At 38.4% G+C, this 27,194-nt stretch overlaps 1 protein-coding gene across 2 annotated transcripts in view; it reads left to right on the plus strand.

Moving 5' to 3' along the window:
* LOC131920290 (adhesion G protein-coupled receptor L3) overlaps positions 1-27,194 on the plus strand; it is a 404,359-nt gene that overhangs the window by 205,473 nt on the left and 171,692 nt on the right. For both annotated transcript variants that reach the window (XM_059274597.1, XM_059274596.1), the window contains exons 5-6: positions 22,919-23,221; positions 25,163-25,266. In XM_059274597.1, coding sequence (XP_059130580.1) covers positions 22,919-23,221; positions 25,163-25,266 — 407 coding nt within the window. The remainder of the gene's footprint in view (positions 1-22,918; positions 23,222-25,162; positions 25,267-27,194) is intronic.

Genomic DNA, 27,194 nt, shown 5'->3' on the forward strand with positions numbered 1-27,194 from the left:
CTTTCTCTGAATTTACCCAAGGCCTCTTTTGTTTAAAAAAAATGCTTCAAGTTTCTAGAGCTTGAAAAATAAGTAGAAACTTTAGACCTGGGGTCTGTCAACCAGACAGGCTTTCTGAAATAGATACCTGTTTGGAAGGTTGCTATTTAACATGAAATGTGCTGAAAAAATAAGATTATGTCATAACCAAGCGCAGGAAATAACAAGGGCCCTGAACTCTATTCCTGTAACAAGTTCTTTCTAACCACACCCCTTGCCTTCTAACCCTGACATGTACCCTACAACAAAAAATGTTCCGAGATTTGAAACCCAATGAACAATTCTGTTAGATAGTAAGAATAATCTAGGTTTCCCTTAAATCCCAAATTTTCCAATTTTTCCCATTCCCTTGGATCTTATAGGTCTCAGCCATGGAAAATAAGTGTCCTATGTCTCTCCTCACAATTGTCCCTTCTGGTATTTCTGTCTGATTCTTTTATTTTTTTTTTCTGGCTCCTACCTAATTAAACATGAGGATGGTAAGGAGAGGGATAGGGAAAGACAGAAAAGAACTGTATGGCAAGCTTTGAGGATGCCCAACTTTCATTTCCTCTTAGTGGGATGAGTAAAGATCAGTGTCTGCTGTGGGATGATCAGAAGGAAATATTCAGCAATGTCATGACAGTTTATATACCCCCATTACTTGCCTGTGATGACCAACCTTCATGTTCCTCCCACAAGATGATTATTCTCATGTTCTCTCCAGGCATCACCGGGAACCTCATTCTACATCTCTTCTATGGGAAGCAAACATTTGACCTAAGGCAGGGATCCTCCCAGCCCTTCAGGCTTGTGCTTCCTTTGTTTCACTGTCACAGTGGAACTGTAGCTAGTTCCCTTTGCTTATTTGTCTCCTCTTCTGTACTTTGCCTCTGGACTCTGGGGTGAACATATTAAGTTCCCGTGATTCCCTTCTCTCTATGCTTAAATGAAAGGGAAGTGTCAAATCAACTACTCAGGAGAGGAGAGAAGAAAATGCTAATTATTCACTAATGTAAATGGACTCACTGGTGGCATAGGATGCTAGTTGACATAGTTCTACGTGGTCATAAAACTTGCACGGCCTCTGTGTTGGTGAACTTCCTCAGGATGGGCTGCAGTCTTCAATGATGTCAGATTAGCCTCCTTTGTACCTGGTTACTTGTACTCCCTGTGATAAGAGGAACTCTGCTATGGTTAGGGCTGGCTCTCAACCACTTCATTTTCTTTTTCCTGCTCACTGCACTGAGAGTTAACAATGCTCAGCTTCCCAAGTGCCTCCAAGCCTCCTGACATCTTCAAATTGAGGAACTCCTTATACAGTTTTCAGGGGAGGCTCCTATTACTTCCTAAAATGCAGGTGTCTCCAGAGTATACTCTAAAGCCTTCTTGGAGGAAAGGTTATTTTCTCATATCTGTCATAATCTTATTTTAAGAATTAAAAGTAGTGTCACATCGATCAAACCTGCATGTACTTGTTAAATAACAAAATTCTACAAGACAAAAGAAAATCGCTCTGTGCTCTGGAAGCTAAGGCATTCAGCTGTACTCTGCGAGTCTAGTCAGGAACAAAAATGATTATGAGTATGGTATTAGGATTACAATGACTTATGGTGCTGCATTTGTTTGGTTACATCATGGAAAATTCTTCTGGATTTAACATTCAGTCCTTTTTCTTATAGAAAAAAAGGGAGAAAAGGGATCATGCTATTCTTCATATTTATTTTCCAATAGCTATCTGGAGAGATATTTATGTAACAGCGAATTGCATTGGTTACAGTTGGGATGGGAAATGTCCCCTGCAGGCTCATGTTTGAATACTTGATCCCTCATTAGTGTTGTTCTTTGGGGAGATTGCATATCCTTTGAGGTGGGAGGGATATCTAGGAGAAGAGGTTCACAAGATGATGGCCTTTGCAGATGGTGATAGTCCACTCCTGCTTCCAGTCCCAGCTCTCTCCTTCCTGTCTGCTACCATGATGTCTCCAGTCATCTCAGGCTTATGCTGTCACAGACTGACTCACTACAGTCACCATACCTTCCTTACCAAGATGGACCATACCCTCTTGTGAACTTTCCTCTCTTTAAGTGTCTTCTGTGTGGTTTTTGTCTTAGCAAAAGTAAGCAGTACGACATCTAAATGTAAATGAACTTTAGTTTTAGTTTATTTATGTGTTTGCATACCTTAGTGTATGTACGGGGGGGGGGGGAGCAAGAAAATGGTAGGTACTTGCTGTTGTTGTTTAGGTTTTAAAGGACAAAATAGTACCATCACAGGCACATCTTTCAAGCAAAAACAAATTCTTTATTTATTTTTATTGGCAGGGAGGAGGAGTGCTTGTGCGATGGAGTGTGTGTGTGTGTGTGTGTGTGTGTGTGTGTGTGTGTGTGTGAACTTCTGGGTACTAGTTATTTCCTTCCACCTTGTTGAGGCAGGGTCTTTTTTTGTTTCTGCCACACTGCATACTCCAGGCTAGCTGGCCCCCAAGCTTCCTGGTAATCTTCCTGTCTCAGCCCCTCACTGACCATAGGATTAGACATGAACCACATCCTGCTATAAGCTGGGTTCCTAAGACTGAGCTCTGCTGATAGAATTGCACAGCAGGTGCTTTCCACCCCTGGATCATCTCCCCCTGCTCACTTCTGGCAAAAACAGACTGACAGAAGAAACTGAATTCAAGTTGGAGGTGTTTCCGACACCTCCAGACATGAAAGCCCAGTGGAAAGGTAAAACAATCTTGGTTAAATCTGTTGAAGAAAGCAGCAATTTAGCAAGATGTGATTGAGCCAAGTGTGGTGTGATACAGTGGTAATGAGGCAGTGGGAACTTAACAAGGCCGGTTTGTCCACATTCAAGATGTTGCTGGATGATAGTCCCTTCCTGGGGACAAAGGGAACTCTCCTGGGAAGAGAGTCTTTTGACCTATTTTCAGAGTCCAGCTAAATAGTTTGATCTCAAATTTTGAGAAAAAAAAAGGCATTGTGTTTTTCCTGCTTCTATGATCTCTTCCAGCTGCTTCCTCAAATTCTGAAGTGCCGTGATTTGGGGACAGCTTGTTCAATATCCATCTGGCGGTCATATGAGCAGTCACTGATATGATTATGGAGTACAATTAAAAGTTCAAATAAAAAGTTCAAGAAGAAATGGAGTGTGAGCCAAGAGACAGGAGGTAGAAGTCAAACCTATAAGAAAATATTCTGGCAGGTGAAGCAAGATGGGGAATGTAGGCAGACTGTACAGACGGAAACAAAACAAAATTTCTCCCTGTTAAGTAGAGCTGATGCACCTCAGGACTCACACAGACCTGGCCCTGATTCTTGGATATGCCTTTTTGGCTTGTTTTGGACAGCCAGTAGCATTTTCCTTCTGAGATGATTGAATAAATACATTTTTCTAAATAATTACAAGGCAAATGAATTTATGTGAGGTAGATCTTAAGGAGTAGTCAGTGAAAACTAAGATTAAACTATGTGTGTTTAAAGTAGGAGCTATAAAATGCAGTTTTGTATATGAAGGACACACAGGAGGAATTATATAAAATTGATAATTTTTAAAAATTCTTTTTCAAATACATTTGGAGAACTTAATAAGAAATAAGACATTTTTGCTTTTATAATACAGACGAATCTGTCTTCTCTTCTTTATAGAAAACGTCACTCAATCAAAATGTTGCAATTATGTGTTTTGACGACAGTAAATTACTTTGAGAAGCATCTGCCATATTCCAAAAAATGAACATAGCTGAAATTTCTTTCTATGAGTGGTCAGCAGAGAACTTAGAAATTAGTTTTGCATCCTAGTATTTTTCAATATAGGTAATAACATGAATTTATTTTTAAGATTGATTTTTTTATGTTTTTATTCAGTACATATGATAGTGATGATAAGCTATATAAATAAGTCAATATTGATATGACAAGTGCAATTATTCTTTATAACATTTTTCTATAAAGGCCTATCTATAAATACACATTTATGTAATTTTTAGAGAAGTAAGGAGTTTAGGTTAAAAATTTAAAGGATTAAAATAAGAGAGAATTGTGTGGAAAAAATAGAGGCACTTTTGTTATTAGTATCATAAAAATCTAAACATTTTAACCCTAAAATTGGATCTATGCCTATAGTCATACTTGTTATTGCTTATGATGTTTTCCAGTACTATGATAGTTACTCAAGTTTTATATGATTGTAAGGTTACATACATTGTTAGGTCTTACGAATTTTTGGTGTTCTGCTGAGGCTCTGTATAAACTCCTGCTATATCTGTCTATACTTATACATCCTATATCATTTTCAATGGCGATAATGTATGGACCACTTCGTAAACCCTCTAGTGATGCATATTTGTGTTCTTTCCACCTGCTTCCCAGTAGATGTAAGATGAATTGCTAAATGGACTTATTAATAAAAAATCTGGAGCCAGATATTGGGGTGAAAACTGAGGGTTCAGAGAAGCATAAAGAAGCCAGCCACGTTCTTACCGCTAGAAGCTTCTTAGCCCAAGAGAGAGCTACTTCCTGTATACTGACACCTATATCCTTTCTGTGCCCTGCCATTTTACTTCCTTTCTCCGCCCAGCTACGTCACTTTACTTTTTTCGCCTAGCTCTATCACTTCTGGTCTGTCTGTACAGACCTCCAGACCTCTATAGTTAACTAGTGCTGGGATTAATGGTGTGTGCCACCACACCTGGCTCTGTTCTCAGTGTGGCTTTGAACTCCCAGAGATCCAGATGAATCTCTATGTTTAATATAATGGCTGGCTTTTCCCTCTGATGCACAGATAAGCTTTATTGGGGTGCTCAAATAAAGTATCACCACATGTAGATGCACACCATCTTATATAAATATATGAATTTTTTCATTGTGTTTCATTGTGATATTATCTGTTAAATAGGAATATAAGGAAATAACTTCGTTTTTCCCATTCTGTATATGTTGTCATTTATTTTATGGGCCTGATTTCAAACTTTATTTTTTTATTTTATTTATTTATTTTGGATCTTTCAAGACGTGGTTTCTCTGTGTAGTTTTGGTGCTTGTCCTGGATCTCACTCTGTAGACCAGGTTGTCCTAAAACTCACAGAGATCCTCCTGGCTCTGCCTCCCAAGTGCTGGGATTAAAGGCATGCACTACCCGGCCCTTAAACTTTAATAATACTTTGTTTAATCCTGGTTTGTTATAAAAGATCCATTAATTTGCAAAAATAAGCATATGAATACATAACGAATTATAATTTTGCAATAATATGTGTATGATTTTCCTTCATTTGCTCACAAGTGAGGTGATGATTCTTAAGGATCCTAGAAATACAAAATCATTTCCTAATTAAGATTTTTACTAATATTTTGGCTCTTCAATTTTTTCTATCCTTTTTTTCTAGATCTCAAGAAATTTTAAAATTTGATGTGCTTCTTTAAAACAAAATGTCTTTTCTACACTGTCCCAGTTTTTTTTTTCCATCGTTACTTAGATCTATCACATTCCATTTGCCCCTGGCATCATTGAAGAAAAGTATGTATGTAACACAACCTTCCCTGAGCCCCCGTTATCATGTTCCAGCATTCTGTTTGTTCTTTTACAGGGTGCACTACCTTTTCTATTACTTTGTGATACTGTAGTCTTTTAACTCCACTGCTAATTATAACCTTGACAGTCGTCTCCATTCTTTCTTTTCATTCTCTTTTTGTCCATCTCTTGCATTTTATACTCTTTCACTAGATCTCTAAGATCAAGTTCCATTATATGTTCGCCTTCTTGGAAAAAAAAAATCTATAGGCCAATAAGGAAATCACAGTCCTTGCTTATGGGTCTTTGTTCGAGATGTCCCCGAGTGCAGTATGATTTGTATGTTAATGATGTGAAACCAAGTGTATAAAAAGTGGGAAAAGGAAAATATAAAATGTGCTTCAGAGAGCAGGCTTGTTTGTTTTCCCACATTCTTTTCTTATATGTTTAGCTTGAGAGCACATCTGTGAGGTGAGCTTGTGTGAAAGCTAATGGCTTGTGATCATCTCCTGGAGTGGCAGTGAAGCAGGAAGTTTCATTTCAGATTTACACTCCAAATGCATCTGGACACTAGAGGCATTTGAACATGCCGGCAGGCTAATACAATGTATGGAGGAAACAGGAGACTGCCAGAATCACTGTGTACTGCAGTATCTGAGATCAGAGAGCATGAAGCGTCTGCAGTCTCTCCCTTCCTCACCAATTCCCCAGCTCAGAGAGGGAGCTGAGGTGATTTGGGCTTGCACTTTTCATTGTTTTTCTCATCTCTCATTATTCATGTTCTCAAGTGTAAAACAGCAGATAATACCGATTTTTCACTATTAACTCGTGATTAGTGGAAGTGTGTTTTAGAAACACCAAATCAACATACAAAGAGAGTAAAACATAATCTGTATTCTTGAAAGCTATCCAATTTCATTTTATTTATCACCTTTGAGCCATTTCACAAATTAGAAAGCAAGCATCTATCCATTTCAGGTAAAGATTATTATACATCTAAAAGCTCCCAATCCTGTTATCAGCATGCACTAGCCAATTTGTTGAGCAAACATGGATTAGAAGTAAGTGAAGAAACGCCTGTAGTTCAGTGGTTTTTAAACTGTGTTTGTTTTGCTGTCAAAAAGATATATCATGGTTTTTAGTGGCATTTTGCGATGATGACTGCTACCAGCATTTAGTGAGTATAGCACACAGACGTAACTAAGAATCTTGCAGTACACAGGACAATTCCTCAAGCCCACATACATGCAAGAGAGTTATGCAATCTAACATTAGTTAGTGCCAAGGTTGTGAAGTCCTGCTCAAATAAGGATATGAACACACAATCATATCCTAAATTTTAAATTCTTACTCTCAAACAACAACTACTACTACAGTAAGACAAAAAATAAATCCAGATGGGCCTTACCTTATTACAAATAATGTTACTGCTATATAACAATGGATAGCTTAAAATGATTTATTGTCTCAACTTTTTTTTTTCTTGTGAAGAGTCCAAGCACAGCTTAGCTGGGTCCTCAGAAAGGCTTTAGTTGTCATGAACTGTAGGCAAATTTCTCAGCTGAATCTTGACTGGGGAGAGCCTGTCTTCAAGTCCATGTGCATGGCAGTATTCACTTGTTTATTGATGCTTGAAATATTGGCTTTGGTTTCTTGATTGCTGTAGATCTCAGCAACTTGTCTCACAGCTGCCTCTGTTCGCACAGAACACGTCATTCTTTAAAACCATTATTGAAAGTCTTCTTGGAAGATGTGTGTTAAAATGTTATAAATGTAATCATCTTCCCAGAGACAGTGTCTCTACCTCTGAAAAGAGAGCTTTCCATTGGATGCTCTGAATCCAGACAATGAAATCAAAGCTAAGTTCCAGTCCCATACTTTTAGTCTCCAGATGGAGAATAAACATGCAGGATCTGCTGCTTACAAATCTCCTCACTCCATTAAGGGGTATGAAGGCACAGAGCAAAAGAAATGGGAGGGACAGGGAAATAAATGTCCCACATCATATGACCAGGAGTGTGGAAGGGCCAGGTACAGAGGAAGACCGTGAATTAGGAGCTAGAGAAATCACAGCACTGAACAGCTTCTTAATTAACTGTCTGTCCCAGGGGCAGAGAAACAGGGATGTGGCCTGATTTCTTCTTGAAATCAGGGTTCTTGACTCTTAGAGTTACCAGTATCTAAAAGGAACAGACCTTTGATCTAACTGTATTTAGGGGCTGCATCTTTCTAGCACCCATTAAAAGTAATTATAATACGTTTTATTCAATAGAGATTTGCTAAGAAACTCTGTCCATATACTTAAGTATATGCAGATAGTTCATTTCTTGATATTGAATTTTGTTTAGCCTTGCCTATAATTAAGCTAGTTTAATTTTTACTCCTTATTGGAAACTAATTTCAAAGTTGGAAGGCTGAGTAATAATAGAAAAGTAAATACTAGAGCAATTCATTGTGAGCAAAGTACTACAGATATTGCTGAGCAAATTTTATGGCTATACTGAATCTTTTATCATTTGTGTTCTCTGATAGTCTATAAACAATCCATGATTTTTCAGGTACTATTTCAAAATCTTTCAGTCTTCGACAGTAAAACATATTCACAATATTTCACAGAAGATAGCAGATAATATTATCATGTGTCAGATTGTAAGTGTACTTTGCAATTCCACAGGAGAGATCCAGATTTCTGTTTTATATAAATTGCACTCAAGATACATAATTTTGGGGATAAGGGTGGTAGTTATACAGTCAAAAAGAGAAAAAGAGTTTTCCGTTAAATAACTTCCAAGGGTGTTTGCACTATTTGCATCTCTTATATATTCATAGTATATAATTTAAAATATTTACTTAGCATCAATTATGTGCCAGAAGCAATATGGGCCAGGATAACATTGCATTAACCTTTATGAGTCTGTTTTCCTTATTTTTTCTGAACATCACTTACCTAGTTTATAGAGCCACCCAAGTTTCAAGGATAAGAAGTAGTATAAGAGCTGCTTCACAGTCGTTTTTTTTATTTACTTCGGTCTACTTGCCTAATGGTGCAAAATGTGATCAGCTTCAAACAATGAACCTTAAATTATTTTCCTTCATCAGTATTCCCAAATAGCAATACATTGAATACAAATATGAGTTACTAAAAATGATGATTTCATTCATTTTTTCCCCATTTTCTTACAAGCACATTCGATCAGGACCAAAAGAGATGAAGTCTAGGAAGAAAGAAGGGTTAAGATTGAGGAGGGCGGCTCTATCAGAGAAATAAGCACCCTGACTGTAGAAGATGAGAAGGTGGTTTGGGCAATGCAGAAGACGGACACATAGTGGCGACTAGAGCAGGAGTCAAAACAGGAAGCATGTGGATTGTAAGGCTTTCAAAATCCCATTTAAGGATTGTGAGTTGATGGGGTCATTCCGGAGCTTTTAAACAAAGACATCTGATTTTTACTCTCCAACAACGACCTCAGCTAAATGGTGAGAGGTAGATTGTTGGTATCTACAGAGCAATGCAAAGAGATGATTTCACTGTTGACACGAGGAATAGCTTGAGGGCCCTGAGGAACCTCCTGCTCAGTGGGAAAAAAAGTCAGTTCTAAGGGCTCCATGCTGTGTGACTCCATTTATAGTGCGTCTTTGAAACAATGAAACCCCAGAGATGGAGAGCAGGTGAGTGGCTGCCTGGAGAGAGAAGTAGACATAATTGGGTATGAATATGAAGAGCTGGCATAATGCAATTCTGTTACAGTTGTGGACCAGTTTTCCATCTTGAACGTGGTGGTAGTCACACAAATCTGCACATGAGGTAACATTACAGGGAACTAACAAACACAAACTCGGAGATAATTTAATTTTATTTAAAGATGGTAACATATTACTTTTGTTGGGTGAAACTCTAACAAAATGTCAGAAAACTGAGTGACTTAAAGGCAGAAATGTAGTTTCTCACAAATACCAAGGTAGTCCAAAGTATCTAAGTCTGGTTTTATCTAACACCTTCTGCTCAAGCTCACAAATGACCTTGTTCTTGCCTTTTCCTCCCGTGGTCTTGACTCAGTCTGTGCCTTGTACTAATCTGTTATTAGAACAGTTGCCATTGTGTAAGGATCAGTCCCCAAAGCACAATTAACCTTAGTCTTGCTAAAAGGTCTTGTCTGCAATACAGTGACATTCTTGAGTTACATGAGGCTGGAATTTCAACACTTATGCGGGAGTGGGCACAACTGAGTTCAGAGGAGATGAAAACTGAGAAATGTACTGACTGTAGTTAGGAACCCTGGACCGATGTCTTATCCTGGCTCTGACATTAAAATTTAGCTATATGTGTTATCATCATTCAGGGACTCTGGTTGAAATAATTCCACATTTTTAAATCTCATATAGGTCTCAAATTCTTTAAAAGTTAAATAAGAAAAAAAGCTTTCAAGTAGAATAAGATCATGTTAGAGAGGGAAATGACGTAAAGACTTAGGATGACTATCTCTGGCCCCATCAGTGAACTGATAAGTGAGTCTCAATGACACTATTTTTGAGTTAATCTGTCATGCCTACGTTGTTGATATTAGAGTGCATCTATTCAACAGCTATTAATTCAGCACATTCATCATGTCATTCAATACTGAAAAAAAAAGTATACTTGTTGCAAAATAGGAGAGCAACAGTCTTTGTGAGACTGTTTTTGTTTTCTTTTGTTGTGATACTTGGAATCGAAACCAGGGACTCATAGTTATGAGGCAAGTGCTATGTGATTGGGCTATAGCCTCAATCCCAATAATCTTTATCTTTATGGTGCTTTGTGAAAAGAACTTGGTGTACAGAGAGTCTTATACAAATTTAGAACACTTCCTCATGTAAAGCTCAGGTTATGTTTCCAGGACAATAAGCTCTGTATAGATTTCTATCATCTTTTATTGACTTGCGAGTTTCGAGTTCAGTCTACAACTTTAATTCTACAATAGGTGTATATACTTCCTATTATATATTTCAACATTAGCTTAACATGACTGTCTAGTTTCTTTTCTATTGGTATGAAGAGACACCATGACCAGGGCAACTTATAAAGTAGAATATTTAATGGGTACTTTCTTAGAGTTTTGGAGGCTGAATATATGACCATCATGGTGAGGAACCTGGCAGCAGACAAGCTGGCAAGGTGGTGCTGGAGCAGTAGCTGAGAGCTTACATGTTGAGACAACAATGGTGAAGCAGAGAGAGAAAGAGAGAGATAATTAGCAGTAGTGTGGGCTTTTAAATCCTCAAAGCCCACTCCCAGTGACACACTTTCTTCAACAATACTTCCTAATCCTTCACAAAAAGTTCCATAAACTGGGAACGAAGACTCAACTACATTAACCTATGGGAGCCATTTCCATTCGAACTACTACAGTGACCCTCCTTTCTCTGTCTCTCCCTCTGTCCCATTTTACTCTCAAAACTAAGTACTTAATATTTTTTAAAAGAGATTGTTATATCATTCATGCCCAAATATCCTCTCATCTAAATTTTTGAAATATTTCATGGATAATTTATTTTAAAAAATATTTTATAGTAATTTATAATTCCTTTTTTTTATGCTGGAGATTAAACCTAGGGCCTTGCACATACTAAGCACATGGTATACCATTGAGCCTTATCTCCAACTCATGTTATTCTTTCTTGAAGGCAAAATTGTTTCATGTTTGAGACCAATAGTAATCTGATTATCTTCTGCAGGAGGCTGAGATAAAGGGAGACATAAAATAGTATTGAGTCTCAGAGGCTGAGTAGAAAGATAAACTTTATAATTTGACTTTAGATAGCCTAGCTTCTCTTGTTATATAATGCAGGAAGTCAGTCACCTGTCTAAGGCAGATGTTGCTTTTTAACTCTCCTGATATACTATGCAGTAAATTAAGATAATATGAATTTGATTATACTATTATTATTCCTGAATACTTAACATGTATCAGATACTGAAATAAATATAAGAATTGCAGTCACTGCAGTTGGCAGACTTCCCCAAGCACTTCAATTCCATAACTGCTTATGGAAACCAGGGTTTGTCCTGTGAAAATGAAAACAGTTAGAGAAAAGTGAATGGGCATTGTGCTATTACTTTATCAGTGTAGAAGGAGGAGGGTAGGGATTGTTGCTGATGATTGTACAGATAAATCAATTGCTGTGTAAGTGAGGAAATTTTACTAATTTCTGAGTCTGAAGACCCCTGGAAAACATTTGCCTTAGAAAAGATCAAGAGGAGTTCTGTTTCCAAATCTATATCACAAAAGGCTTTGGCCTGATTCCTCAAACACAAGCTCTCAGACATTGCTCTCCTGTCTGTTGTCAATGAAGAAAGGAATTCTGAAGTAGGAATATTGCCTTTTAGTGCAACAAGGAGTAGATAAAACCTTGTCTACTGTGAATGTCAGTGTATGCTTCTTTGTCTAGATATTATACACTTAAATGTGTCTGGGGTAAATATTTAAGGAACGTTACTTATGGTTCTTGCATAAAAAATGTATTTAGTTTCATCACAGAACATCAGGTTATTTGCTTAAAGAAAAGAGAAGTGATTTTTAAAAAGTAATTTTGGAGTGAGGGTCTTTGTAACCTCAAATTGTTCTCTTTTTCTTCCGTCTGAAATTATATCAACTCAGTCTATTATAGTGTTGTTTGATATGTAAACAGCATTGCAATACATAAAATAAAGTATGGCTGCTAAAATTAATTTATAAATTAAAAAATAATACATAATTCTATAGAAACACTTCGTTTCTTGAGCCTGTAGACCAATAGTTTCTGATGATTGTCTTGTGGATGTTAAATTGCATAAACAGAACATTAACACTTGGTTGTTAAATCTTTCTACGTCTTCCGGCATGGATGATCACAGATTTTTATCCAACCTTAGCAAAGTTACAGTATAATCAAGATACTGCATTACACACAGATCTCCTGAAAATTCTTTTCAAAATAAAGCTCACGTAATTATCCTGTCGCTTACCCAGCATCCTGGTTCCTTTTCTCCTTGCTGGTGAAATACTTGAAAGGAGCAATTTATAGGAGGAAGAGTTTATTTGGAATCACAGAGGAGAGGTGCAGCCCCTCATAGCAAGGGAGACATGACAGCAGAATCAGCTCCCAGCCACGGCTGCAGCCGGGGGAACATATGAACACTTGGGCAGACCAGGGATGGAGAAGAAGGGGGTCAGGTCTACAATCCTCCTCAAGGCCTGTGCAACAGCATCAACCTTTCACCAAGCAGGCCTCACCTCCTGGAGGACCAACCATACAACACCAATGACTGGAGACTAAGTTTTCAATCACCAGAGTTTGTAGGGAAAATTTTACATCGAAAACAAATGCCTGTTACATGGCAGATAGTGTATTTGCATGAGAAAAAAAAAGAGTATGTAATTTCCTTGTCTTCAGAGTCACAGAGTTTAAATATGACTGTGACAGATGATTTAATTTATCTATCAGGTGTTATATGCTGTACACTGATCATTGTTTAGAAGTAATTGTAACATAACCTTGGTTTTCCTCGAACTTTAGTATCAGTTACACAACACTTCTGTAGCTTCCTGTTCCTGTTTTTAAAACTGAGCAAATGCAATAGTTAGCAGTCTCGTCAGTATTAAAGCAGCTACATGCCAAAAGTGGATGTTTGACTTCACAAGATGTGAACAATACAGTAGAATGGCTTGCTTATAAGATGACTGAGGAAGCCGGGCATTGGTGGTGGATGCCGGTAGTCCCAGCACTCAGGAGGCACAGGCAAGTGGATCTCTGTAAGTTCAAGGCCAGCCTAGTCTGCAGCTCAAGTTCTAGGACAGCCAGGGCTACACAGAGAAACCCTGTCTCAAAAAAACCAAAGATTCTTGAGAAAAGCATTTGCTTCGTCCACTTGGATGCTGTCACTGTAGCATCTTGCTGTTCTGATGGTTTCATTCTTAAGTTAATTTTTAATTTTATAAAAAACAAATACTGGAATATCTATTCAAAGTTGGAGTTTATTTTTGTACTTGGAAAGCAATGTAATAACCTACTGTTGTAAGTATACAATACCAGGAACAGACAAACACATTTATGCTGTTCAACAATCTCAAAACTATTGAATAGTAATGAATTCATAATGTTCAGCAGTTTCAATGACAGTGACTTGTCATATAATCTGCCTACATTGCAGATTCTTTTATTTCAGTGTTAACTACTAATCTTAAATGTCATATCACGGAGTGCACAGTATACTTATCTGTATTTCTGTATGCGTATGTATAGGTTACAGAGTAAGTACAAGTTAAAGAGACTGCAGCAGAGGTCACAAGGCTTTCAGCAGTGGGCTGCAGAAGAGCCTAACTAAGAAGAAAATGAACTAGACCAGCACTTGCAGGGAGCCACCCCCAGGGCGGCTGGAATCAGGTTTGAGAGTGATGCTGCAGACAGAAGTCAGCTGCTAGATTTAAGACTGAACTTGGTCTAAAGCGGGCAATGGATTAGGAGTAGAAAACAGTGGGTCAGATCTGGGAACAGAGTGGCAAATAGGTGGATGGGCAGACAGTAGAGTAGGTAACAGAGCTCAAACAAAGCTCCAGGAACAACATAGGGAGGCCTTGGTCTTTGACACACACCAGGTGTGTGATGATGGGTTGATGTGGGCCCATGCTATCATAGTAATAAGCTTTGACCAAGTTAGGGAGCCCAACAGAGAGTTATGCCATTTCCTTGGTCTGAAATGTCTAATAAGATCCTGCACTTGTTTCCCTGATATGATTTTAATTCACTATGTCTCCCCTAGTCTCAATTCATGCCAATAAATTTATACACTGGGTCCATTTTATTCCCAGGAATAATTCAGTTGATCAGCTTCTTCTGGGTAGGTGGTCCCTGATTGATGGTACAGTTTCTGGGACATCCTAGGGTTTGCAGTCATCATCTTCACTCAAAATGAAGTCAAAAGCTGCTTGTAAGGTAGAGTGTTCAGGTACAATGCATAGCCTGGAAATAAATAAATAAACAAACAAACAAAACCCCAAACCACTGTTTTATATATTACAGAGTGAATAAGAACAGGACATAGCCTGATTGCTGTTACTCCTTCCCAGTTTCTGAATATAAGCAAACAGTTTTTCAAAAATAACCAAGAACAGTAGCCACCCTGATATAGGACCTTGCTTTTTATCAGTTTCTTAGAAATGTGCATATGTGCATGGAAAATATAAATTCTCCAAGCATCCACAATCAAGTTATTTTATAGGCATGTCACATATGCTAGATTCTTGACACTTGAAAAATTACATCAAATGTTTATCAGTTCATCAGAGAATATGGAGTCAAACTAGTCATGTTAATGCCTAGAAATTAGCCATGTTAATACCCGGATGAAATTGGCTGCCCCTTCATCACCAAGCACAGTGAAAAGTATTGAATAGATACTCATGGTTGCTCAAGAAAATTAAAATACATGAAATTTGCATGCTCAGCCCTGAACAGGACATTTTTACCATCCCTTTAAGATTCAAGGAACACTCTGGAAGAGGGGCCAGAAAAAATGGAAAAGCCTGGAAGATAGGGAGAAGAGTTGCAAAATGCTGTCTTCCGAGCTTGACACAGCCATTGCGTTATGATTTCACAGCAGCTGTGGTTGCTTATGTTGGGCCTGCACAAGGCTGGTCTAATCAACAGCTATTCCTGGATGAAGACAGGGCTCATGGGACATTTCTCTCCCTGATGAACTGCTGGCAACTGGTAAATTCTAAGTGACAGACATTCACTGCTTTTGTGTACCAAGAGTGAGCCCACCAGGCTCCAATGGATACTTTCAAATTTTTACCTAGGCAGACAGTCCTGGTCAAACTCAGTGGGTCACAAAATAAAAAGTCCTGAATCTGGGAAACTGGCCTTTAGGGATGAAGGATAACAGGAAGGAGAGAAAAGAGAACAGGGACTGAGAGAGAACAGAATATCATAAAAACAGGCATGAAATTGTCAAAGAACAAGTTTAATTGGTTAAAAAAATGCTGGTGTATTACCTCTGAGTTCCATAAGACTAGAACTAGTCTCATTTCTCTGTGTCTCATTTATGAATTGAGATTAACAGAGCACTCTTTGGCACGTAATAAATTAGAAAAAATAGCAGAGACACAATATTTCATTGCTCGTGTGTATACTGAACATTATTTTAGGCACCAAGGGAGTTCCGTTATGTAGTAGGTCTGAGCCCACCGGGGAATTAACAAAATGGGTAATCTCCGTAAGGCCTGCATCCTCTACCCTGAACTAAAGCGAGCCAGCTGCTCTGCCATAGGTCAACTGCCGGCTCTCCATAGCCCGCGTTTGGCTGAGCCATACCTGTGTCCCGCTCCTCTTATTTTGACTTTGTAACCCTGGAAAACTACTGAGTCACTTGATGCCTCTGTTTCACCATCTTAAAGTGAAGATTGCGGATGGTAGTTCTCACAGGCCTGTTTTCAGAGTTAGAGAAGTCTCTGAGATGTGCTCACAACTCTGCTTAACCCACGACAGATGCTCGGGAAAGTCCCACTCTCTCTGTGCCACAGGATAGCCTTTCAAAAGCTCCAGTTAATACCAAAATTCATTATGTGTTTACCCAGCTATAAACATGTGTAAACGTTCACTCTACTTGCGGCAACAGCTTTGTCCTAGTGGACAGGGAGAGATTTTTGATAGATCTGGACTGAAATCCAGGTCCTGCCACTCAGATTACATAAAGTTTCCAGGTATGAAAAACTTGCAGGATTTAGACTTGGGAGAATTGATTGACTTGACTTCTATCAGCTCGCCTGTGAAGATGAGCATACCCACCCAAAGTGTATCTGGAGCATAGTTAAAGCGTAGGGAAAATAATCATCACGATAAGTGAAGGTGCCCAAAGTAATGGGAGCATAATTAAAAGCATAAACAATTTAGTGGTGTCTGGCTTTGTGGTATCTAACATGTAGATTTTTTTTTAAGACGAGTATCTTAAAATCTTATATTTTCACTTATTATCATATATAATAAGGCCATTACAATTTCATGTTTATTAAAACACTTAATTTCCTCTATTTACAATAAGGATACTATCCTAAGGGAGAACCAGGAGACGTAAATGGATCAAATTACAGAAATAAATATCCCTCCACATGGCTGATAGTCTATAGCATTCCACTCTCAAGCGGCCATGCAGCCAAGTCTTACAAATGAATTCTGAAAGGAACTGGATAATTTCTTGATGGGTAATATCAATGTTTCACTTTTAAGACTGTGTCTAATCAAATATGCTACCACCTCTTGCTATCCACAGGGGTCAGGGAGAACATCTTTGTACCCTGAGTATTGCACGCATAGCCAAAAGCCATGCTCAGCACCGGGATGGTTTTAGCTTTCTTGTTTCTTCTATTGGGCCCTTGGGAAGATTGCTCTAGTAATGGACCTTGGATTCAAATGAACACTTGGCAAGTGCAGAGCACAAAGTGCTTTTGCAGTCAGCCAGAATATTGTCTACTGAAATGAGGCTGATACAAAAGAAACATTTGTAACAGGAAAGCCATGAAGAGAGTAATGCATTGAGGACAGGGAGGAGGAAAATGGAGAACTGAAAAGAGAAGCTGTAGGTTTTTCATGAGTAGAATGAGCGGTGGCTGTAAAGTGAAATTCACTTAAGTATGAAATCTTTCAAAAGCTGTTTACTCCAAATGACAGACGCCACATAATCAAGGATAGTCATGCTGTCCTAGAATATTTTTATTCCTTCAGTATTGTCTTCAAAGATTAAATAAGACTAATAATTGTAGAAGCATAAAGCAATTCAGGATGACAGACTTTTTTTTTTGCATTTCTGTGATGATTTCTGATGCTAGGGATCAAACTCGGGACTTCATACATGCTAGAGAAGCATTCTACTGCTAAACCAATAGCTCTTGTTTGCTTCACACAGGCTGTCACTGTGCAGCCCATGCTGGCCTATAATTCGTGATCATCTGGCCACTGCCCCCGCCCCAAGTACTAGAATCTCAGATATGTACATAGCCAGAGGTGAGTTTTCACAGCAAAGTATTATAAATATGAAATTTGCAACAAGAGAAGAACAAGCCACTTCCTGTTTGTATGATGATGAGTCACTTATTATTTGAGGTTATGTTTTCTCATTTTAAAATGGATAATTCGTATTATTAATCTCTCTATATTTTTGGTCATAATTTAGTGTATTGCAAAACATCAATTACTATAAAATCATCATTCTTTTCACATTTTCTGTTTGTATAGTCTACAAAACATGCACTAACATTCTAAGTACTAATAGTTTAAGATAGGCTGGAGGAAAAAAAATTAAAGAAAATTAGTCAAATAATAAAAATTTCATAAGCTATAGACATTACATATCAAGAGTCAGAAGAATGGGGGGGATTTTTTTGCATGTATGTATGGGTGGGTAATGTAAGGCAATGAAAGGAAACTCAATGTGGCATTTTATTTAGCTATTATTATGAAACACACTGGGAAAGGTAAGAATGGTAAATAGCAAAATATTCGACTAGGATAAAATGCTGAATGTAAGTAGTCACTCAAACTTACTTTGTCACACAGTAGCCTTTCCAAGATTCACAGCACATAGACACTTAGCCCACAGTCTGATTAAGTTTGCTCTGTCTTCAGGTAAGATTGTACAGTAGCATCCATGGAGACAGTGTCGCTTCAGCGTTTCCTTATAGAAGACCAAGATACTCTCATAGCATGTCATGGGGGCTGGAACCCAACAGGCAATGGCATTTCTGAGGGTTCCGAGTTTTCCTTTGTCATTAGCTGTCAGTAAGACAAGGTCTTTCCCAACCTCAAGGGACATAGTATGCCACTAGTACTTAACTCTTCTACAGCTGGCACCAAGCAGTACCCTTGGGATCCCACCATAGCAGTGAGAAGAAAGGGGCGAGGAGGAGAGCATAGGTAGCTGTTAAAAAATGACTGTTACTCTGATTAAATTCCAACAGAACTGAAGAGTTCCCACTTTTAGACAATTCTCAGTGACACAGTTCTTAGGAAAGAAGTTATATTTTGATTCTTAGAATTAGGTTGTCTGTATTGAGCTGAGTATTTTTTTTTTCAAGCGTGTATTTGCTTTACTCTAACTGTATTGATTTACAGCCACTTTTCAGGGAAAGACATTCATTTTCTCAGGTTCTTGACTCTTTGTGTTGTCTAGTGGTTTTCTTTAGTGGTGAGCATAGATTCATTTATAAGATAAATTTTCTAGACTGGTCATTAAGAGACATTTAGCTGTCATATATTATTTCATTTGCATAGTCTTCCCCATTTTTAATGATCTTCTGCCTCTGCTGTTTCCTTACTTGACCTATCTTCAGTGTTCGTCTGTCTTAACTTAGAGCTCAGTTACCCCGGGTAAGGCCAACTTCTGAAGAAATAATTTTAACAAAACACATGCTAGTGTATAAGCCAGGCTTGGGGAATTTGGGAAGGCTCTTTGATGGAATTGGATGTCATGTAATCTGTGACTCAAAGGAGAGATAGGGGCATAGTGAGATGGAAACGGGGCAGCGATACCCTGTGACAGAGAAGGTCACTGCAGTTGCCGGACTTTGGTCCTGTGTGATTTAAATGATGATGGTTAAAAAGATGAGAGTGTTCAGAATGACCTGCAGAAGCTCACGAAGGTCTTTGAGCATGAAGTAGAAAAGTTCGAGTTTTGTTTGGAGAATATGCAGAAACTATTTCAGAGTTTGAAAGGGAGAATAACACCATTCAGTTTTTACTCTAAGAAATACCTCTGGGAAAGTTAGAAAATGCTCTGAGTGAGTTAATTTTAGAAAAAGAGAAGAAAAGTAATGATTTTTATTTTTATTTTACTACGTTTTATTACATGGTGCTATTATTTCTAAAATGTTTTGCGGTGATGATGTAGTCTTCAAAACACTGGCTCACTTACTGGAATGCAGTGACACATACCAAATATATACTAAAAAATCTCTTTGAAAGTTTTAAGGCTGGAGTCACCACAAGCAAATATCCTGTGGCAGTTTGCCATTGTCCTGTGTGACTTGTGCAGTTGAGGTGGCAGGCTGGAGGCCCCTCTTGTACATATGTACAACTACCTACTTTTATACAGAAAATCATCGCTGAACTAATCTCTCTTCTAGTTACATGCTAATTAAAATACCCAGTATTAAAAAAGGCATTCATCTTGAAAGTATTCTGCACTGCCTGTATAATTCTCGACAAAGAAGACAATTGAAAACAGTGTCTATTTTAAAAGGCTTTTTTCCCCCTCTAGCCCAAAGAGGTTCGAAAAACAAGTTAATTTGAGCATAAGATTATTTAGCTAATAACAGGTAACTCCACGAATCTCCATTTTTACGTGATCAAACTTAAAAAGACAAAGAACGAGCAAGGCTTTGTGTGAAATAAAAACTACAGCTTATTATCAATGAAAAGATTATAGTTCCTGTCAAAAGCTTCACAGTTCCTCTAAGTGGTCCCTTCACAAGTACAAATGAGAACTAGCTTTATTTAAATTAAAGAGAAAACACATGAGATTCACTTTTAACTATTGCCTTAACATTCTCCCAGTAGCAAAAAGTAAAAACAAACAAAAAAAAAATCCTATCATTTGAAAAAAAAATCACCTGAAAAATATTCAAGATATCCTTGCATTGCAGTGATGACACATTCACATGGATTTGTAAAAATAAATGCTTAGCAGCGTTAAGTATTTAATTTTCAATTTATTTTTACCTCCCAATGGTGTTTTCCATATATTTTTGCAGATATCTAAATATGTTTTAGTCTCGTTTTGTTTTTTCTAATCTAAATCATTGAGTTCATTTAACATTTTGAAACATTTTGTTAAAAGTTAGTTAATCCGTAGCAAACATCAGAGTTAATCATTGTATTTTATGAATCCTGAGCGTTTATTTTGAAACAATCAAACACTAAACAGGATGACCGTTCTACTCTGCTGTAGCTGTCAGGAAAATACTCAAAACCCTACTGTGTTCGCTCACCAATGGTGACGGACTCTGGGTACAGCAGTGACTCAGGAAAGAAAGGAAAAACTATACAAGTTTCAGATAGAGGAAAGAGACACATTCAGCCAAGCTTCGCAATTTGGGGTATATAATATACTTGGGAGAGGAACAGAAGAGAGACACTCTGCCTTCTTGTCTCAATTTGAAGCAGTTGTAGTTATAATAGCCTACATTACCATTCCCCCTGTCCACTTTTCTTTCATATACAAAGAAAACAAAGAGAAGGCAGAAAACTGAGAAGGTAAGGCAAACAAAGAAAACACGAAGTCAGAGAGCCTCACGATAGGAATGCTACGATTACAGTCATTTGATGTTTGGAAATCAATATCCTCTGCCTCTGGCATATCAGTGCTAGGTTGGGAAGTTTTATGTACAGCAAAGTCTTTCTGATGAATGTGGGATTTCTCCTGAGGCAACCGAGGGTAGACAATCAGACTTTTATCACTCTAAAGTTAGTTTACATCAGGTAGGCCACGAATGACCGCAAAATTGTCAAGGACTCCCCAAAACTTTTTAATATGAGTTAAGCTTACACCAGGCTAGAGCCAGTGAGTGCCCTTGTAGTCTCCTGTCAGTAAGAGAAGTTGGTAGTTTTGATTTCTAGTGTTACAAATTCAGTGTGTATATGTAGTGTACTTTGACAGCCCCACAGTAAGAATGTCAATATATTTGCCCAGAAAGAGAATTCTGTTAAGGAGTATTCCCTTATTGAGAATGGATAACTTTGATGTGCTTCCCATTCATTTATTACTAACCGTCTTTACTTGGCATTTAGAATACATTTACTCATATAGAAAAATATTCTTTAAAATGATGTAGCAAAATAACTTCTTAGGAAGTACTTGCTACTTACATTAGTAAGCCAAGTTTGATTGTTTTTTAAAGTTGAGTTGTGGATGAATTTCTAAACAGTCTTATTAAATAAAAAAAACACGAAGTCAAATATAGGGATGAAAGCCTTAGAGATCAGGGAAATAGGAATAGCCACTAGCCAACCTTACCTCACCAGCTCTGCAGCTTCCAAATGCGAGCTACTTCCTGTCTGCTCACACCTTTATATGCCTTGCTTTTCTTCTCTCTCATTGGCTTTTAGCCCAGCTACCTCACTTCCTTGTTACTGCCTGTCTGTACAGACCTCCAGGTCTCTATGGTTGGTACTGGGATTAAAGGTATGTGTCACCACTCTTAGCTCTGTTCCCTAGTATGGCCTTGAACACACAGAGACCCTGCCTGATAAGTGATTGGATTAAGGGCATGTGCTACCTTGTTTTGTTTACTTAAAATGGCTGGCCTTTTCCTCCTGATCTGCAGGCAAGCTTTATTTATCAAAGCACAAATAAAATATCACCACATTGGGTTAGTGCTCAAAGTGTGTGGGTAGACCATGAAGGTGCTCAAGTGATGTGCAGTAAGAGATTATAATCAGAATTGCTCTTTTTGAGATTATGACGTAATTACAATATTTTTCCCTTCCCTCCTCTCCCTCCTACCCCAGCCATATACTGCTTCATGCTCTTCTTCAAATCTGTGATCTCTTTTTTCATTAATTAAGTATGTAAAATCTCCATTTTTGTCCTCTCTCTGTCATTTTATTCTTTTGCCTTTGTCATATTTAGAAACTTGCATTCTCTAATATATTAATTATTATAAGGGAGGCTTTATTTTGGGTCATAGTTTATTCATTGTTGTCTAGCATGGCCAGCAGGGCATGACAAGGATTGAATCTGTCCAAGGAATGGGAGTCTGAGTCAGCTTGCTCACGCCTTTCTCCTTGGATCAGAGAGCTCCTCTAGCACCTGACAGAGATAAAACCCATAGCCGCCCCCCACCCCCAGCTGGCCTACTCCTTCTAGCTAAGCATCACTTCCTACAAATTATACACAAACCAGGGTCACCATTCATGGACCAAGTTGTCACAAAAGAGCTTGTGGTGGAATCTTCACTTTCAAACCATAACATCTAATATGAATATAATATCTTATCTAACTTTTTTCCAGATCAAGTTTGAAATTCTAAGTAGAGGGTTTAAGGTTTTAATTCGCTGTTGACAGGAAGCATTAAGAAGTTTACAGAGTTTCACTGCGCTCTGATTTTGTTTTCTGTGATTAGAGTTGAAAAAGAAGCAACCTCCAAAGCCTATGTTTGGTAGTCATCAAATGGCTGTTTTGGTACTCAAGTGGCATTCTGACACCTCAGTACTGGCATGCTTTTGTCATGTTTAAAATGAAAATGAGTCCGTGGATTTCTAGTTCCTTAATATTCTCTCAACAGTCAAATATAAGTGATTTCTAATCTTGGGACTTCCTGAGGTCCTATTATGAGCAAGCAACGTAGGTGTTTTGTTTTGTTTTGTTTTCCAACTGTGTTTCAGGAATTTCTACCACAGGCCCCCTGGGCATGGGAAGTACAACCACCAGCACCACTCTCCGGACCACTACCTGGAACGTAGGGAGGAGTACCACGCCATCCCTGCCAGGCAGAAGAAACCGCAGTACCAGCACCCCGTCCCCGGCTGTGGAGGTGCTGGATGACATTACCACACACCTGCCATCTGCAGCCTCCCAAATTCCAGCTATGGAAGAGAGCTGTGAAGCTGTGGAGGCCCGGGAAATAATGTGGTTTAAGACCCGTCAGGGGCAAGTAGCAAAGCAGCCCTGCCCGGCAGGAACCATAGGTGAGCCTGCCCCTGCCAGCCTGTCCCAGCCTGCCTTAATTTTGTGTTCATGCCTTCATATTACGTTCTTTTTTTCCCTTTCCTTTCTTTCTTTCTCTCCTCTTGTCTTCTTTCCTCTGAGTTCTCTTCCTTTTGTTGTTACCATCTATTTTATTTATTACAATTTGATTAGGTTATGATCTCAACCAAATGAATGCTGTATGATCAGCATTTGATAACAGAACCTGCAGAAGCCACAGGTGAGAATTTGGTAGAAATACCTTTGCATAACAGTTTGCCGTGTTAGCTCTGGGGGTCAGATGATGCTCCACAGAGCCAGGCCCTCCTTACAACATCCCTCTACTGTCATTGGATTGTATCCAGGTTGTTTTGTGTTTCTCAGTGGTGGGTAAATATGGGTCTCAGAAGCTGAGCTGTGTGTTCTTCTACAGTGCATGATGACCATGGATCACATCTTACATTTAAAAAAGGAGAAAGCATGAATGTCTTTTTCACCAATTATGTAGTTATTCTCTAGTGGCAAAAGGCATGTGACGTGGTCATGGGCCTGCTATCAGGAGCTATCTCCCACTTACAGCATTCAATAAAGAACAATCCCCTCTGCTTCTTCTAGGACATAGTTAAGAACTAAATACTTCTGAATCTGTTTTATTTCTGCTATAATTTATAATATTCCCAAGGTGCAGTCATATTTACCATTTTTAAGACAAATACACTGCCTTGCTTGACATTTGTGTTCACCTTCATAATACTTGACACACTGAAAATATTTACATTATTTCTCAAAATATATGAATAAAATAAATGTACAGTTGCTGTATACACATATATTCCTATAGACTGTCTTTGGACGTTATTCACTTGTTTTCTTTAACCATGTGGGTACGTCACCCCAGCTTCCATAATACACGGAGTGTTGGTAACACTAGAGAGTCTTGTTTAATATAAGCACCCATTTTTCATTTTTAACAAAGTGCTTAAAAACTCAGCGCCACTCTTTTTTCTTTCTGAAAAAGGATGGGAATATGTGTTTCTAAAGTTATTTGTTACATTGGACTCAGAAAGCTATTTAAGACTAACTTCTTTCTTATATCTAAAGTCAGTTCTTCCTCTCTGAAAGAGAGGTGAGGGCAGCCTTGGTGCTCTAGACACAGCCTGTGAGCACCAGTGAGAACCTGCATTTGAAGGCACTTAAACTACTGAAATAGATCAGTATTGTGAAAATTGGGGAGGAGTTTTAGTGGGACCCTTCTAAAGCTCTCCTAGGACTTAAATGGTACTGCCAGTATACCGAGCCCCAATTTCATAGCTCTCTGCATGCTCGTTAGACCCCCAAGGCCAGGCCCACACAGGTTCTCATGGAATTCCAGTCATAGCTGCTGCACTTTAGGCACAACTCCGTTCAGATCCACCCTCTTATTTCGGTGCCAGGGATGCTTTTCTGAAACCTGAATCTAACCATTCTTTTCTTCTTAACGATCTTCACTAATTTCTAGCATAGTAGACATTGGGTTTAATGGTCCAGCTTCCTTGCCTTTCCATTTTGTTAATGTTGACATCTCCCAAAAGCCATATGTCTCCTCTACTCAAAATGGCCTTTCCTACCTTGTTTTCCTGACAACCTTCATTGCTTACCCCTGCAGACTCAAACAAAAGGTCCATGAAGACAAGCTATCCAAGGTTGTAATTCATGAACTTCTTCCCTACATCCACCATGGTTGCCAACAAGACTCTAAAAACATTGAATCCTTTTAATTTGTTGTTCAACGTTTGTCCAATGCCATTTACTTTCAACACATTGTATCTGAGTTTAATAGACACTACCTCAATACAATTATCGAATTTTTATCCTTGCTTATACATATGCATAGCGAAGACTGAAATTATTCTAAGAAATGTGATTTGAGTATTTGAAACAGGAGTGTTACTTTGTTTCTATAGGTGTGTCAACTTATCTATGCCTTGCTCCTGATGGAATATGGGATCCCCAAGGACCAGATCTCAGCAACTGCTCTTCTCCTTGGGTCAATCATATCACACAGAAGGTAAATATGAAACCCACAAGGAAGGCTTAGCAGGCTCTGTCCCTTGGTTGTTGATGACTAGTGCCGAAAACCAAATAGGATACTTTTAAAAGTAAATCCACAACAGTTCTTTCATTTTAATAGAATTTCAATGTAAAAGACAACCTCTAACACATTATGTGCTAATTCCAGGATTCTGTTGTTTTTAAATTGCAAATCCATGAACTTACTCTAAGCCAGGCATTATTATATTTATAATGAGTTTATTATTAATCACATTTCTGTCATGCCATGAGCTGTATACAGATACAAACATCTAAGAGGCACTACCCATTAAGTGAGCAATTTTTTTTTTTTTTTTTTTTTTTGCAAGCAGAATTTTTAAGCATACATACATTTGGATTTTCCCTCTGGAAATAATAAAATAATGTAGAAAGCTCTACCTCTGGAATCCTAAGCCACTTGCTGAATGTTGTGTAGCCTAATCATCTATCAGTACTAAAAGTACACACATGTGTGACGAGATCTTCAGACTCAAATTTGAGTTTATTCAGTTGCAATATGTTGAACATTTTTATTATTAATGTGCTGTGGGGCTTCGAATTGATTTCATTACAAACAGAGACCAGATGTGCATTTATGCCAAAAGGGCTATGGGAAGGATCCTTATTACAGCAATTTATGTGGATTTATGCACTCCTAAAATGGAGAGTCCTTCTCTGGCACATTAGCCATGCTGTGGAATTTCTGAATTTTTTCCCCCTGAAAATATTACAAATGATGGCCTCCCTAAAAGCCTGCCTGTGCCATTTACTCTTTTCTGTATTTGTTTTTAACCAGGCTTATCCTCAATAATATTTTGTATAATAATCCATAAATACCTACCCAGCAGATCATTTCGCAAATGAGCTATAACTATCTGTGCACCGTCGATCAAGGAAGAACTGTGGTTTTACTGACCCTGTGATTCTTTTACATATGCATCTCCATACTTGTTGCTATTCATAATGACGCTTCTCCAATTTCAGCCCTGTTCCTGCCACAGCTTTTATGTCCTTTGATTTTATTACAATGTAGCTCAGACCCCGGGGCAAATAACTCTCACTGGATGTGACCAGACTAAGAGATCAGCAGCATATCTTTTTACATTAGCAACTTTAAAAAAAAAAAGTTCCCTAGATACTTAGCCCAGGGGTTAATATAAATTCAATAATAATTCACCTAGAAAGCTGAGTGTTTTCATGATAATTTCTGAATATGGTTGGGCTATTTCATTGCAGAAATTACCGGGTGACTTGAACCGATAATGATAGTTAATTCTCTTCTTTCCTCTGCAGCCCTGCTAATCTTAGGACAAAAGAGATAATTCCTTTTAAAGACCAGACAGCTGTTGCCCATTTGATTCATGGAGGAGATGTTTTTGTCTTATAATAAATAGGTCTTGTTCATCCAGAGCGTTTCTGTTTAATCCTGATGAGTCTATGGAGTTAGGATAGATTATAATTACATTCAAATTAAAGAATTTAGTCAACTGGAATTTATAACAATGAGTTAAGTTTATGAAGTCCTCAGAAGAGTCTTTCGAGGCTGTCTTCAGCAGCCTTCATCAGGGCGGCTTGGGGAGGCTGCTTCCGATTGCCCGCTCTATCTTTGACACAGTCTGCTTGCACATGCACTGGCCAGCCTGTGACTCGACCATTCTCACTTTCACAGCCACATGGACTCCCCAGCAGGCTCTTTCACTTTCTCCACCCTTCCTTCCTGGCTGTGTCTGTTTTATGTGCCACTCTGAGTATGACTATTACCAGGATTGAGTTCTTTTCCCTACTTCCTCACTCCCTTTCCTTCCCCTTCCCCATCTCCTCCCCTCCCTTCCTTTTACCTTTCCATAGCATCTCCTTTGTGCTCATTGTCTACCCACGCCCTACTTTTTTTTTTTCTGCCATTGT

The sequence above is a fragment of the Peromyscus eremicus genome, chromosome 10 (genome assembly GCF_949786415.1).
Source record: "Peromyscus eremicus chromosome 10, PerEre_H2_v1, whole genome shotgun sequence".
Taxonomy (NCBI): Eukaryota; Metazoa; Chordata; class Mammalia; order Rodentia; family Cricetidae; genus Peromyscus; species Peromyscus eremicus.